The following is a 14,366-nucleotide window of genomic DNA, read 5'->3' as shown; positions in this document are numbered from 1 at the left end:
GGACCTGTGTGCTTTCGGGGGGCCGGGGCCAGGAAAGAATGCGGCAGCTGAAATCCATCTTCCCCAGCTCCAAATCGAATTAGGAGCTGGCCCCAGGCCGCCCACCCCCTCCCACTGCTCCTGGCTGCGGGCCACCAGGCTTCCGGGCAAGACCCGAGCTTCCTGGCCTACTGAGGGTTCAAATCCAGCCCTTTCTCGAACAAGGCCTCCCACCCGCCCCCGCCCTGGGTGAGCAGTGGGCAGGAGGCTGTTGTGCTGGGCCAGTGACAACCTGGAGCCACGGGGCGCCCCAGGGCATCGAGGCCTGGCTTGGGAAAAAGAAAGATGGCGCCTGAGGCCTGCCGGAGCCCCACCCGGGAGGGGCGGGAGGGGTGGGGGACAGTGGCAATGCAGCCCCCGGCCCAGCCCTGCTGACGGGCCCGCAGGCACCCGTGCTGCGCGAGCTTCCCGCAGGACCTGACCCCAGCGCTTGTTTTGACAAGCCTCTTCGTCCTGGAGGATGGAGGGGCCACTCTGGGAAGGGGGCTGGGCCCCCGGCCAGGCCTGGAGGGAAGGGAGAAGACGGCAGTGAGGGGAGCCGGGCCAGGCTCCCGCAGGAATGCTGGGGGGGCCGAGAGGCTGCAGGGAGGTCCGAGCCCAGCCCGTGCTCCCCACGAGCCGGGGAAATGGGGGGGCGCCGGGCGGGCTCGAGCACAGGCCTGCGGTTCTGTTCGTGGGGTGGGTGGGGCAGGGAGCTGCTGTCAGGGTGACCCGCGGCATGCCTGGGCACCCGTGGGCCCCTCGTGTGTCTGCTCCGAGCCGGCTATGGTGGAGAGCAGGTGTGGCCGCGTGGGACTGGGTGTCTGTCGCGCCCACGGCTGTGACTCGTGTCTGTGTTACGGGTCAGGGATGTGGCGGCCGTGTTCTGGGTGTAACTGGCAGAGTCTGGTGTTGGGGACAGTGACGGTGCGGCTGGGTCTTGGGGTGTCCAGGGCTGTGACTGGCTTGGTCGGGGGTATCCGGGCTGTGAGTGTATGTCTCAGGCTGTTGCCGCTTCTGGGGTCGGGGGTGAATGGCGAGGTCGGGGGGTACTCTGCAGCGTGGGCATGTGTGTGTCAGGGAGTGACCATTTCTGAGGGGAGGGGAGGTGGCCAGCTAGATCTCAGGTGTTCAGGGGGTGCCACTCCTTGTGTCTTGGGTGTACAGAGTGTCTCGGGCCTCTCTTGGATTGTAGCGGGGAGTCTCCGGGTGACCATGGGGCTCACTCAGCAGTAAGGACTGTACCTGTCTCAGGGTGCCAAGTGACACTCCACTTCCCAGCACTGAGCAGTGTGATGGGAGGGTCTTGTCATGGGGCTTTCCCAGGGGGCTGCACTTTGGGGTGTGGAGGGAAGTGGCTGCTGTTAGAAGCAGCAGCTACGGGCCGGGCGCGGTGGCTCACGCCTGTAACCCTAGCACTCTGGGCCGGGGTGGGCGGATTGCTTGAGGTCAGGAGTTCGAAACCAGCCTGAGCAAGAGTGAGACCCCGTCTCTACTATAAATAGAAAGAAATTAATTGGCCAACTAATATATATAGAAAAAAATTAGCCGGGTGTGGTGGCGCATGCCTGTAGTCGCAGCTACTCGGGAGGCTGAGGCAGGAGGATCAGTTGAGCCCAGGAGTTGGAGGTTGCTGTGAGCGAGGCTGACACCACGGCACTCACTCTAGCCTGGGCAACAAAGCGAGACTCTGTCTCAGAAACAAACAAAAAGAAGTGGCAGCTACGGGTGCCTGTCCGGCACTGGGGTGACACGCTCATTGAGTTCAGGGGTGTGAGGGCGGCGCCTGGCCGCTGCTGAGATGGGACAGGCTGCAACAGAGGCTGGGACTCAGGGTGTGAGACCGCGCCTGCCCTACTTCCAGGGCAGGAGGTGAGGCGGCAGCTATGTGCTGTCCAGGTTTGAGGGCGTGACTGTCTCTGTGGCTTGGGACACGTGTCCAGGTGTTACTGAGCCCATCCTAAAGCAGGGTCTAGACGGCAGGGACAGAGAGTCCCCTGGTCGGCCAGGCCTCCTGGTTCCCCTGCCCCCCTGCAGCCAGCTCTCCCTCCCTCCCTCTCGGGGTGTGACTCGCTGTGGCCCTGGCCCGGGCTTAAGCCCCTGTGTAAATAATGGGCGGGTCCCCCAGCCAGGCCGGCCTGGCCCTCGCCTGCCCACCCTTGGCTCTGCCCACCACCCACCCCGACATCCAGCCAGGCTCTGGCAGGCCAGGGGGCGTTGCTGCCCCCAAGCAGGGTTAAGGTTAGCGCCCCCAATCCCAAAGCCCAGTGAGGGGCGGTGGGGGGGGATAAGCGACACCCCCTGCAGGCGCCCCAGCCTGCCCCGGGGCGAGGCTCACATTTTCCAGTGTTTAGATTTTATCCGCTTTATTAATGAGGCAGGCCAGAAGCCCGAGCGCCTGGGGGGAAGGGGCTGCGCTGGCCACCCTGGGAGCTGGTCGCAGGGGCCCGGGCCCACGCCCAGGGAGCCTTCCTCCTTGTGGGGGGATCGGGCCTGAGCGGCCCCGCCCGCTGCCAGGAGCACAGAGGGGCTCTGCCACTCCAGGTTCCCAGCGGGCGGGCGTGGGCTCGGCGGACCGGCCCCTGGAGGCCAGGAAGGGCGGCGGGAGGAGCGAGGAGCCGCCCCAGGAAGAGGGAGGGAGGGAGCGGCCTGCCCAGAGCCCGGGCGCAGCAGCAGGCGCTGCGGGGCGCGGGCGCGGCGGCTCAGGGGCTGAGCGGCCGGCGATGGGGACCCGGCACCCCAGGCAGCGCCGGGTAAGCAGGTTGGGGCACGCAGGGTCTCTGGGGGGGCAGAGGAGGGCATGCAGGGACAGCGGCTGCCTCAGTCTGTCCGTCCTGTGTTCCTTGGCTCTCAGCCCCCATCGGTCTGTCGTCTGTCCACCTTCCCTTCCCACCTGGCCTGCGGGCACCTCCGCGCTGGCAGCCCTCACCGCCGGGGCACGGAGGAAGGGGTGGTCCTGGGGCTGGGACGTGGGGCGGAACCATGGGCATCCAGGCTGAGGCAGAGGTGATCGGAGTAGGGGCTGGGTGACAACAGTGGAGCATGGAGACGGGGCCCTGAGGACAGCAACAGTGCCATGGGGGTCAGCGTGGGTCCACGGTGACCGGGACATGGCCACGGGAGACAGCCAGTGCCAAGGGGCGAGATGTGCCCGTGGCTGGGGCCGTCGAGGGTGGGACTGGAATAAAGGCGACATGGTGAGGGTGAGACATGGGGTGGCAGGATCCGATAGGGCCTGTGGAGGGGGAGCTAGGTGCCAGAGCAGATGGGTGGAGAGAGGCAGAGGAGGAGGAGGCGGTGAGAAAGGAGTGCCCAAGGTCATTTGGAGTTGCCGCCGGCGGGCAGAGGAGCAGCAGAAGAACCTGTGGAGTCCGAGGGGCCCTGAAGATCGGAGATGGGACCGCCTGGGGCCTCCCCGGGCCTCACTTTGCCCTCCTCTCCTCCACCCAGCGCCCCCGGCACCTGACATGAGCCCCTGTGGGCCCCTCAACCTGAGCCTGGCCGGCGAGGCGACCACGTGCGCGGCGCCCGGGGGCCCCAACGCCTCGGCCGCGCCGCCGTCGGTGGGCTCCGGCGCGTCGCCCGCGCTGCCCATCTTCTCCATGACGCTGGGCGCTGTGTCCAACGTGCTGGCGCTGGCGCTGCTGGCCCAGGCCGCGGGCCGCCTGCGGCGCCGCCGCTCAGCCGCCACCTTCCTTCTGTTCGTCGCCAGCCTGCTGGTCACCGACCTGGCGGGCCACGTGATCCCGGGCGCGCTGGTGCTGCGCCTCTACGCCACCGGGCGCGCTCCGGCCGGTGCAGCCTGCCACTTCCTGGGCGGCTGCATGGTCTTCTTCGGCCTGTGCCCGCTGCTGCTGGGCTGCGGCATGGCGGTGGAGCGCTGGGTGGGCGTCACGCGGCCGCTGCTCCACGCGGCCCGGGTCTCGGCGGCCCGCGCGCGCCTGGCGCTGGCCGCTCTGGCCGCCGTGGCCCTGGCCGTGGCGCTGCTGCCGCTGGCGCGCGTGGGCCGCTACGAGCTGCAGTACCCCGGCACCTGGTGCTTCATCGGCCTGGGCCCGCCGGGCGGCTGGCGCCAGGCGCTGCTCGCGGGCCTCTTCGCCGGCCTCGGCCTGGCCGCGCTCCTCGCCGCGCTCGCGTGCAACACGCTGAGCGGCCTGGCCCTGCTGCGCGCCCGCTGGCGCCGCCGCTCCGGACGGTTCCCCTCGGCCTCGGGCCCCGACAGCCGCCGTCGCTGGGGGTCGCGCGGACCCCGCTCGGCGTCCTCCTCGTCCGCCTCGTCCATCGCTTCGGCCTCCGGCGCCTTTGGCGGCTCCCGGGGCGGCGGCTCGGCACGCAGACCCCGCGCCCACGACGTGGAGATGGTGGGCCAGCTCGTGGGCATCATGGTGGTGTCCTGCATCTGCTGGAGCCCGCTGCTGGTGAGGGGCGCGCCCGCCCGCCTGCCACGCTCCCTCCCGAGCCCTCCTGGCCCCTCCCACCCTGCCCCATCTTAGGCCACCTGGACCTTTGTCCCTCACCCAGCCTACGCCCCGCCCTCTTGAGGCCGCACCTGCCAGGAGAGCCAGGCCTTCGCCTTCTGCTTCTGACGTCCCATCCTTCCTTCCAGTCCCCGTTCTTCCTCCTCCTTGGATCCACCGGGGCCCTCTCCAGCGCTGTCCCTCTAAGTCCCCACGCTTCATGCACCCCCTCGCCCTCCTCCACCCCACGCCCTCTTCTCCCCTTGAGTCCCACGTCCTTCGGGGTACCTGGGGCTTCTGACCAGAGCCCTCCCCCACCGAAGCCTTTGCTTCCGCGCCGTAGCCCCTTCCCACGTAGATCCCCGTCCACGCTCCCCCTGAGGCCCGCGCCTCCGCCCACCCTCCCCTTCCAGCCTCGCCCCCACCCTTCGCCCCTGCCCTTCCCTTCCGCCTGCCCCGCCGCTCACACCGACTCTCCGCGCAGGTGTTGGTGGTGCTGGCCGTCGGGGGCTGGAGCTCCAGCTCCCTGCAGCGGCCGCTTTTTCTGGCCGTGCGCCTTGCGTCCTGGAACCAGATCCTGGACCCCTGGGTGTACATCCTGCTCCGCCAGGCCGTGCTGCGCCAGCTGCTTCGCCTCCTGCACCCGAGGGCTGGCGCCAAGGGCGGCCCGTCTGCGCTGGGCCTCACCTGGTCCACCTGGGAGGCCAGCTCCCTGCGCAGCTCCCGGCACAGCGGCCTCAGCCACTTTTAAGCGCGCCCGGGAGGCCGAACGGCTAAGCCAGCCCACCCTAGGCCGGGCCCAGGTCCGCAGTGCAGAGCCTTTGAGGAATAACGCCATGTTTGGAGCCCAGGACGGTGTGTCCCGTCGGGGCTGCAGCACCCTCGGCGGCCGCGCGGGGGCGTCAGACGCGCCGCGCGCGCCTCCGGGGCGGGTGCAGTTCCGAGACGCGCCGCGCGAGGGCGCAGAGAGCTCGGCCGCACGGGAGCCAAGCTGGAGCCGCAGGAGCATGCGCACAACGCCGCGCCGGGGCTGGCGGGGGGCTCCGCTCCGAGCAGAGTGAGGAGGGTTTTGGGGGGCGGTCTGGCGCCGCCAGGACGGACTGCCGCAGCTACTCTGCTCATCGTGGCCTTGAGCTCCCCCAACAGTCCCAGAGCCCTATGCCAAGCCACGCGCCTCCATGCCTCGCAGCCCCCCCCCACCGGCGTCGGGGCTCACCTGCGCCCCCCACCGCGGCGACGCGCGAGTCCCCGCCCGCCGTGACCCTCTGCAGCGTCCGCGTCGCTCCTGACTCCCACTGCCACCCACGTCCCTCCATGCCTCGCAGCCCCCCCCCACCGGTGTCGGGGCTCACCTGCGCCCCCCACCGCGGCGACCGCCGAATCCCCGCCCGCCGTGACCCTCTGCAGCGTCCGCGTCGCTCCTGACTCCCACTGCCACCCACGTCCCTCCATGCCTCGCAGCCCCCCCCCACCGGCGTCGGGGCTCACCTGCGCCCCCCACCGCGGCGTCGAGGCTCACCTGCGCCCCCCACCGCGGCGTCGAGGCTCACCTGCGCCCCCCACCGCGGCCGAGTCCCCGCCCGCCGTGACCCTCTGCAGCGTCCGTGTCGCTCCTGACTCCCACTGCCACCCACGCCCCTCCACGCCTCGCAGCTCCCCCCCCACCCCAGCCGGCGGCTCACCTGCGCCCCCCACCGCGGCTACGCGCGAGTCCCCGCCCGCCGTGACCCTCCGCGTCCCCGCACACAGAGACGAGCGCACACGGACAGACGGGCGGGGCACGCCCCAAAGGCCTTTTTAAAAACCAAGAGCTCTCAGGTGGGGGGGAGGGGTGTCAGGGCGAGGGGGGGGCTAGCAGCCCCCGGCCACGAAGTCGAAGTCCTGGAAGGCCGCCTGGTCCGCGGCGGAGAGCGGCCGGGCCTCGCGGGGCGGGCTCAGCGTGGGCGCCTCCCCCGTGAACTCCTCGTCGAAGTTGCTCACGTCGGCGCGGCCGGACAGCGTGGGCACGAAGGGCGGCGGCAGGCGCCGGGCCAGCAGCGCGTCCCAGGCCAGCGTCTGCGGGCGGGTGCGGGGCGAGGGTCAGCCTGGGAGGCCCAGGGGGCCCACGCCTCAGGAGGCAGAGGAAAAGAGGGGTGCGGGCTCTGGGAGGATCACCGACGGGAGGCTGGGCTCATGCACAGGGCAACTGAGGCAGGGATGTAGGGGGTCAATGCTGCTGGAGTGCGGGGGACGGTGGGGGTGGGCAAGGAGGGAGGGGGAAGGAAATGGTACCAATGGGACAGGCACCTAGGCCTTGGAGGGGGTGGTGGCTGGGTCCTGGGGGGTCGCCAGGCCTTACCCGGAAGAAGGGCTGCTTTTTCACATCTTCGGCGTCTCTCTCGCTGGACCCCAGCCTCCGCTCGGGATTCCTCCGCAGCAGCTGGCAGGAGGGAACACAGCGTCAGGATCTGCCTGTCCCCTTCTGGGCCCGGGGGCCCCTCCCAGCCCCGCCCCAGCTTGGTGGGGGCCCCTCACCCTGCGCATGATGCCGATGGCTTCCGCCGACAGAAAGCGTGGGTAGCGGACTTCGTCGTTGACGATGCTGTCGAAGACCTCCTCCTCGTCGTCCCCTGGGAACGGGGACTGGGCACAGGGAGCGCGGGGGTGAATCGGGCCCCTCCTCCGGCTCCTCCACTCCCCGCCCCCACCCGGCTGCAGGTTGTCAAGGGTGCTGGCTTGCGTGGGTCAGTAAGTACCCCATTTCATAGATGCGGAAACTGAGGCCAGGGCGGTGAAGCCAGCAGCCCCCAGTCACACAGCAGGTGGCCGAGGCAGATTTGGATTCCCACCCCTGGGCACGCAGGGGAGGTGCGTCGTGGGGGGGCGGCCGGGGCCTCACCTCGCCCACCAGCATCTCGTAGAGCAGCACGCCCAGCCCCCACCAGTCCACGGCCCGTGTGTACGACGTGTCGGTCAGCACCTCGGGGGCCAGGAACTCGGGGGTCCCACAGAACGTGCTCGTCCGGTCCCCGTAGCCCATCCCTGGGGGCAGCAAGGCCGCGTGGGGTTATGGGGGCAGCAGGAGTCCGCTCAGCCCAGCCTAGGGTCGTCTACACAGCCTGCCACGTCCCAGAGTCAGAGTGGGGGTGACTGCCAAGTAGGGTTGGGGACGCCGTTCCTTCTGCGCTGCTCTAACGCCCAGCCCCCCGGCCCCATCCCGCCCCTCACCCTCCTTGCAGAGGCCGAAGTCTGCGATCTTGACGTAGCCCTCCGTGTCCAGGAGCAAATTGTCCAGCTTCAGGTCCCTGTGGGGTACGGGCGGGGGGGGCAAGGAGGGGGGATGTAAAGAGGGGTGAGCGGGGCGTCTAGGCCCTGCGGGGACCGCGCCCCTGCAGCAGCGGCAGGGCAGGGCAGGCGCGCGCACGCACCTGTAGACGATCTTGTGCTCGTGGAGAAACTGAAGCCCCAGCACCACGCAGGCCGAATAGAAGCTGCAGAGAGACAGACAGCTGGAGTGAGGCCCGGCCACCCAGCAAGGCGCAGGGGCGCAGGGCGCTGGGGCGCAGGGCGCTGGGGCGCGCGGGGAGCTGGGGCGCGCGGGGCGCAGGGGCGCAGGGAGCTGGGGCGCACAGGGAGCTGGGGTGCGCGTGCTCCAGAGCTCCAGGAGGCTGGGGGGGAGGCGGGCCCGAGGGGAGAGGGCCAGGAGTCCTGTGTGCGCTGGGCAGGAGGCAGGCGCCTGGGCCGGTGCGGGGTGGCGGGACGCGCTTACACGGCGCGGGGCTCAGAGAACACGTCGCTGTGGATGTGCAGCATCAGGTCCCCGCCGGCCGAGTACTCCATCACGAAGCACACGTGCTCTGGTGTCTGGAAACAGCCGAAGAGGTTCACCAGGAAGGGGTGTCCCGCCTTGGTCACCGCCGCCAAGATCCGCTTCTCACACATCAGACTGGGGGGGAGGCAGGGCAGAGGGGCAGAGGTCAGAGAATAGCTGCCCCCTACCCCCAAGTCCTCAATCCACAGATATCTTGTTACGGGCCTCACGTTGCTGTGCAACTTTGGGCAAGTTGCTTAAGATCTCTGAGTCTTGGCAGCCTCTTCTGCTAAACAGTCCCCCAGAATCTACCCACCATCCTAGTAACAGCCCCTCGACTTCTCTTGGTGGAACTGCCAGGGGCGGGCAGGAGGCCCAGACCGATCGCAGCAGCCCCTCTCTCTCTGGCCAGAGACTAAAGGTTCAGGGATGGGCAAGCCAAGTCCTACTGATTTCCACTGGGATTATTAAGGAAGAAGTGTTCAAAAGCTGGTGAATGAGCCTGAAACTGCTGGGGCGGGGGGCATCTCTGTGCCCACAGAGGACTGCAGGCAAAGCCCACACCGAGGAAAGCAGAAACTGAGAAGCGTCATCTGAGCACCTGGATACAGCCGTGCCTGAAGGCAGACACCCCTAGACTTTTCTGATCCAGACCAATAAATCCGTTCACTTGTTTAAGCCTTTCTGAGTTGGAGTCCTGATTATCAAAAGGATGTCGGGAAGACCAGGGACAATCTCAGTGCCTCTGCCAAGTGATTTATAGGGGGTCACACACTGTGCAGAGTGCTTCAGATGCCTCCTCTCACTGAATCCACACACAACCCTGCGATGAACACGTTATTATTCGCCTTTCATAGAGGGGGCAGCTGAGGTTTTGAACCCAGGGCCTGACCCCAAAGCAGAGGCAGTGTGGTGGTGCCAAGAAGGGCACAGGCTTCAGAGCCTGAGACCTTAGGTTCAAATCCCAGACCTGCTTCTTGCTGGCTGTGTGACCTTGGGCAAACTGCTTGGCGTCTCTGTGCCATCCAGAGAGTGGGGACAATAACAGTGTTTTTACCTTATAGGGGGGCCTGGGGGGGGCATATGAATAAACTGCTCTCTGAGAACTGTCACCGGACGGCCCTGTCTCTCGTTCCCCGAAAGAGCAAGCAGGGGTCCCCAGAGGGCCGGGGGGGGCCCCTACCTCTCCACCTCGTCGCGAGCCACGATGTCCCCTTTCTTCAAAGCCTTGATGGCGAACAGCTCCCCGCTGGACCGCAATTCGGAGAGCAGCACCTGGGGACCGCAGGGAAGCGAGGGGGTCTTGTGGCCGGCCCTGGCCCCGGGGGCCCCGGACCCCCGGCCCCCCAAGCCCCTGCCCCCCACCTCACCTTCCCAAAGTGACCCCGGCCCAGCACCGCCAGGAACTTGAAATCCTCCAGGCTCAGGGGTGACTTGCTCAGGGGGCTGTGGAGAGAGGACACTGGTGGGGTCGGGGGCCCTGGGCAGGGGTGGTGCGTGGCGGGCTGGGGGAGGGGTGTCACCTGCACAGGGCGGGGCCTGGGGTCTCCTGGGTCTCCGAAGGCAGCTCACCAGTGGTGGCCGTTTCCCGGACCGGGGAACTCTGCGGCAGGCAGAGGAGGCCAGAGTGAGGGGAGTCAGGGATTCCCCCCTCCCAAAGCAGACTGGCCTCTGAGGCCCCACATGATCTGCCCCTCAGCAATCTGTCCTCTTCTCTTCCCACCTGCCTTTACTCACTCCCCTCTGGCCTCACTTTCCACCCCCCGTCCCCATGCCCTGGACACACCAGGCACATTCCTGCCCCAGGACCTTTGCACGGCTGTGCCCTCTTCCTGGACTGCTCTTCTCTTACAGGCTGGTGGGCTCCCCCTTCGTCCTCACTCAAACCTCCCAGGTGGTTAGCTGGCCGCCGTGTTCACTAAGAGAACCCCTCAAGGACGATCTTCATGACGGCCCACCTCCACTTAATGACTAGTAAATATATTTTTTCTTCCTTATGATGTTCTTTAATTTTTTTTCTAGATTTTTTTTTTTTTTTTTTTTTTTTTTTGAGACAGAGTCTCGCTTTGTTGCCCAGGCTAGAGTGAGTGCCATGGCGTCAGCCTCGCTCACAGCAACCTCCAACTCCTGGCTCAAACAATCCTCCTGCCTCAGCCTCCCAAGTAGCTGGGACTACAGGCATGTGCCACCATGCCCGGCTAATTTTTTGTATATATTAGTTGGCCAATTAATTTCTTTCTATTTATAGTAGAGACGGGGTCTCGCTCTTGCTGCGGCTGGTTTCGAACTCCTGACCTCAAGCAATCCGCCCGCCTCGGCCTCCCAGAGAGCTAGGATTACAGGCGTGAGCCACCGCGCCCGGCCTAGATTTTTTTTTCTTTTTGAGATGATGTTCTTAATAGTTTTCTTTTCTCTAGCTTACTGTATCGTAAGAATACAGCAGGTAATACACATAACATATAAAATACGTGGCAATCAGCTGTTTATGTTATCAGTAAGGCTTAGTTAAGTTTTGAAAGAGTCAAAATTAACACGGATTTTCAACTACATGGGGGTTGGTACCCCTAACCTCTGTGTTGTTCAAGGGCCGACTGTACTTATCTGTGCATTGGGATTAGCTTTCATTCTTTATACCACAAGCATGTATAAGGGGAAAAAAATCAAAATTAGGTTTTGTTTTCAAGACAAGGGCTTTTGGGAATGACAGCAGATCACTGGGAATTAAAAAAAAAAAAAAAAAGCCGGGCATGGTGGCGTGCACCTGCAGTCCCAGCTACTCGGGAGGCTGAGGCAGGAGGATCGCTTGAGCCCAGGAGTTTGAGGTTGCTGTGAGCGAGGCTGACGCCACGGCACTCACTCTAGCCTGGGCAACAGAGTGAGACTCTGTCTCAAAAAAAAAAAAAACAAAAACAAAAACACAGAGTCTTGCGGCCTGGGGTTGGCAAACGCTGGCCGGTGGGCCAGACCGTTTTTGTACAGTCTTCAAGAGCTGAGGATGGTCTTTACATTTTTTAATTGTTGGGGGAAAAAATTTTAAAAAAGAATATTTTGTCACCTATAACCATTCTGTGACGTTCAAACTTCAGTGGTTCGAGCGGTCACTGGTTTCGCTCTAACCAATACGGTTTTCCTGGAGCGCGGACGTGCCCCTCCGTGAGAATGTCACCGCAGCCGCTCCGAGGCCGCGCTGCACGGGGACCGTCTGGCCCACGGAGCTGAACATACTGACTACTAGGGCCCTCGACGGAAAAAGCGAGCTGACCTCTGACCCCCATCAAGATGAGGAACACCTCCGTGCCCCAGGGGAGCCCCCTGTGTCTCCCTGCTTTCTCGGACCCTTGCCCAGAGGACGTGGCGACCTTGGCTTCCGCCGTGAGCCCTCGTCTCACACGTGCTCCTTTCGCAGGGCGGTGCACGGAGTCCCGGAGAGCTGGGAGTCCGCAGGGCAGGGGCGGGGACCCAGGCGGGCTGCTCCCCGGCTCGCGTTTGTAACCAGGATTAGAGAACTGGGGCCTGGCTCTGCTGGACACATGCTGTGCAACCCCAAGGAAGTTCCTGGTGGTCTCTGAGCCAGGAGCAAGACCGCTGGCTGATGCTGCTGCCTAAACCCAGGCCAGGCCTAGGGGCCACAGAGAACGGGGGTGGGGGAGGGAGGGAGGGAGGCTCACCGGGCTGGAGGGGCTGGAAGGAGGGTTCACGGGGCTCTTCTGGGGCGAGCTGTCCCAGTCCGCCCCGAGGTTCAGCTTCTCCACGGACACGTCTCTGCGGCAGAGGGGAGGGACGTGTGTCTGGGACCCGGCACCCCGGGAGGCAGGGAGAGGCAGCGGGGGACCCCCGGGGCCCTCCCTCCTTACCCTGCAGGCCGGGCCTCAGACCTGGGAGAAGCCCCGGGACTGAAGGTGGCTGTCCCCGTCGCGTTCGGGATGAGCCTCCGGAGCAGCCGCACCCACGTGGCCACGTCGATGTTCATCTGCCTGGCGCGCTGGAAGGCCTTCCCTGGGGGCGGGGCGGGCGTCACCCTCCGCGACACCCCCAGCACCCCTGGCCTCCCCACCCCCCCAGGGGCGGGCCCGGACAGCCCCCTCTCACCTTGCTGCTTGGCCCGGACAACCCCCTCTCACCTTGCTGCTTGGAGAAGATTTTCTTCTGCCGCCGGAGCCGGGGGATCCTCTCGATGACAGGGTTGCGGAAGGTGACCTGGGGGGTGGCGGGGAGCCCTTAGGAGGACAGGGGGGAGCACCCACGTGTCTTGCGATCGCGAGGTCCAAGGAAGAACCACCTACTCCAAGTCAGTCCTCGCAAGCGTGCGGGCTTCCTACCGAGCTTTTCCCGGAAAACCGATCTGAGCAGCTCACATCTTTCATGAGCAGGGTTTGGTGCTGGCCGCTGTGACACTGAATTGAGCCCCAGAGTAGCACGTGACACAGGAGAGGGTCATCAAACCAACACACCTCCTCAGGTGCCGTGTTGGAAAGCAAGAAGCAAGTGACCGGACCACCCTCTAGACTCTAGAGCAGGTGTCCTCAGACCGGGGCCTGCGGGTCACACGCGGCCCGCCGAGGACATTTATCCAGCCCGCCGGGTGTCTTTGCCGCCGCTGCCTGTCCTGCTTAGCAGCCGGCTCGTCCTGGGCCCACAGTGCGCACGTGTGGAACGTGCACTGCCGCGCTCTCCGGCGGTCTGAGGGGCAGTGAACCGGCCCCCTGTTTAAAAAGTTTGAGGACCGGCCGGGCGCGGTGGCTCATGCCTATAATCCTAGCACTCTGGGAGGCCGAGGCGGGTGGATTGTTCGAGGTCAGGAGTTCAAAACCAGCCTGAGCGAGACCCCGTCTCTACTATAAATAGAAAGAAATTAATTGACCAACTAATACATATAGAAAAAATTAGCCGGGCATGGTGGCGCATGCCTGTAGTCCCAGCTACTCGAGAGGCTGAGGCGGGAGGATCGCTTGAGCCCAGGAGTTTGAGGTTGCTGTGAGCTAGGCAGACGCCACGCCACTCACTCTAGCCTGGGTGACAAAGCAAGGCTCTGTCTCAAAAAAAAAAAAAAGTTTGAGGACCTCTGCTCTAGAGTCTAGAGGCAGGGAGGGGTCTGACCCGACAGGACGGACCTGCGACTCCAGCCAACACACCCTGCGTCCCCAGTGCCGACCGCCCAAGTGTGGCCGCAGACCAGCATCAGCTGGGAACTTGCCAGACAGAAATGCAGATTCTCAGGTTGCCCTTGACCTACTGGACCAGAAACGTCTGGGGCTGGGGCCCAGCGCTCCGTGTCTCGACAGGCCATTGAGGTGATGCCAGTCCCCGGCCACAAAGGGAAACCATGGGTCTAGTTTAATTCTCCCAATTCAAACATGACTTTTTTCTTCTTCTTAAGAGACAGAGTCTCGCTCTGTCCCCCTGGCTAGAGTGCAGTGGCGTCATCATAACTCACTGCGGCCTCCCAAACTCCTGGGCTCAAGGGATCCTCCTGCCTCAGCCTCCCGAGTAGCTGGGACTACAGGTGCACACCACCAATGCTCAGCTAATTTTTTAAAAATTATTTTGTTAAACATGAATATTGGGGATAAATAAACAAAGTTAATAAATTAAGTAAAGAAAAAAAATTATTTTGTGTAGCAATGGGGTCTTGCTATTGCCCAGGCTAGTCTTGAACTTCTGGACTCCAGTGATCCTCCCACCTCAGCCTCCCAAGCAGCCGGGACTATAGGCTCAAGCCTCCAACGCAACTTTGAGAAGGTGCTCAAGTCACAGAGCTACAGTGCCAGATGTGGCAAGTTAAATTGGTTAAAATTTAAGTAAAATTAAAACTTTGGTTCCCTAGTCACACTGGCTACACTTCAGATATAAAACATTTGCACAGGCCGGGCGCTGTGGCTCACGCCTGTAATCCTAGCTTTTGGGAGGCCGAGGCGGGCGGATTGCTCAAGGTCAGGAGTTCAAAACCAGCCTGAGCAAGAGCGAGACCCCGTCTCTACTATAAATAGAAAGAAATCAATTGGCCAACTGATATATATATAAAAAATTAGCTGGGCATGGTGGCACATGCCTGTAGTCCCAGCTACCAGGGAGGCTGAGGCAGAAGGATCGCTCGAGCCCAG

General features: G+C 64.3%; 2 protein-coding genes across 4 annotated transcripts in view; one reads left to right on the top strand and one right to left on the bottom strand.

Moving 5' to 3' along the window:
* The first annotated feature begins 2,736 nt into the window (after positions 1 to 2,736).
* On the top strand, positions 2,737 to 5,776 carry PTGER1 (prostaglandin E receptor 1). Its single transcript, XM_012758321.3, has 2 exons — positions 2,737 to 4,436; positions 4,960 to 5,776. Exons 1-2 carry the CDS (start codon positions 3,129 to 3,131, stop codon positions 5,224 to 5,226), a joined length of 1,575 nt encoding a protein of 524 aa, XP_012613775.2. The 5' UTR covers positions 2,737 to 3,128; the 3' UTR covers positions 5,227 to 5,776.
* Positions 5,777 to 6,247: 471 nt separating this feature from the next.
* Positions 6,248 to 14,366, bottom strand: part of PKN1 (protein kinase N1) — a 29,296-nt gene continuing 21,177 nt past the window's right edge. For 2 of the 3 annotated variants that reach the window (XM_012758317.2, XM_012758314.3), the window contains exons 10-22: positions 12,387 to 12,462; positions 12,120 to 12,261; positions 11,934 to 12,027; positions 9,789 to 9,868; positions 9,636 to 9,711; positions 9,449 to 9,540; positions 8,224 to 8,400; positions 7,883 to 7,945; positions 7,683 to 7,759; positions 7,354 to 7,496; positions 6,990 to 7,097; positions 6,814 to 6,894; positions 6,248 to 6,530 (exon numbers count right to left, since the gene is read on the bottom strand). In XM_012758317.2, the coding sequence (XP_012613771.2) occupies positions 6,327 to 6,530; positions 6,814 to 6,894; positions 6,990 to 7,097; positions 7,354 to 7,496; positions 7,683 to 7,759; positions 7,883 to 7,945; positions 8,224 to 8,400; positions 9,449 to 9,540; positions 9,636 to 9,711; positions 9,789 to 9,868; positions 11,934 to 12,027; positions 12,120 to 12,261; positions 12,387 to 12,462 (1,413 nt within the window). In that variant the 3' untranslated portion in view covers positions 6,248 to 6,326. The remainder of the gene's footprint in view (positions 6,531 to 6,813; positions 6,895 to 6,989; positions 7,098 to 7,353; positions 7,497 to 7,682; positions 7,760 to 7,882; positions 7,946 to 8,223; positions 8,401 to 9,448; positions 9,541 to 9,635; positions 9,712 to 9,788; positions 9,869 to 11,933; positions 12,028 to 12,119; positions 12,262 to 12,386; positions 12,463 to 14,366) is intronic. The other variant, XM_076001446.1, reaches the window with a different exon arrangement.

The sequence above is a fragment of the Microcebus murinus genome, chromosome 4, assembly GCF_040939455.1.
Source record: "Microcebus murinus isolate Inina chromosome 4, M.murinus_Inina_mat1.0, whole genome shotgun sequence".
NCBI lineage: Eukaryota > Metazoa > Chordata > Mammalia > Primates > Cheirogaleidae > Microcebus > Microcebus murinus.
The sequence above is the reverse complement of the archived record's forward strand: the minus strand, read 5'-3'. Positions and strand labels throughout refer to the sequence as shown.

Bases quoted from the DNA above. Each gene is read 5' to 3' on its own strand.
- PTGER1 (XM_012758321.3), top strand. From the start codon at position 3,129: ATGGCCACGGGAGACAGCCAGTGCCAAGGGGCGAGATGTGCCCGTGGC. The intron at 4,437-4,959 runs GTGAGGGGCGCG...CTCTCCGCGCAG, and splicing joins TCTGCTGGAGCCCGCTGCTG to GTGTTGGTGGTGCTGGCCGT.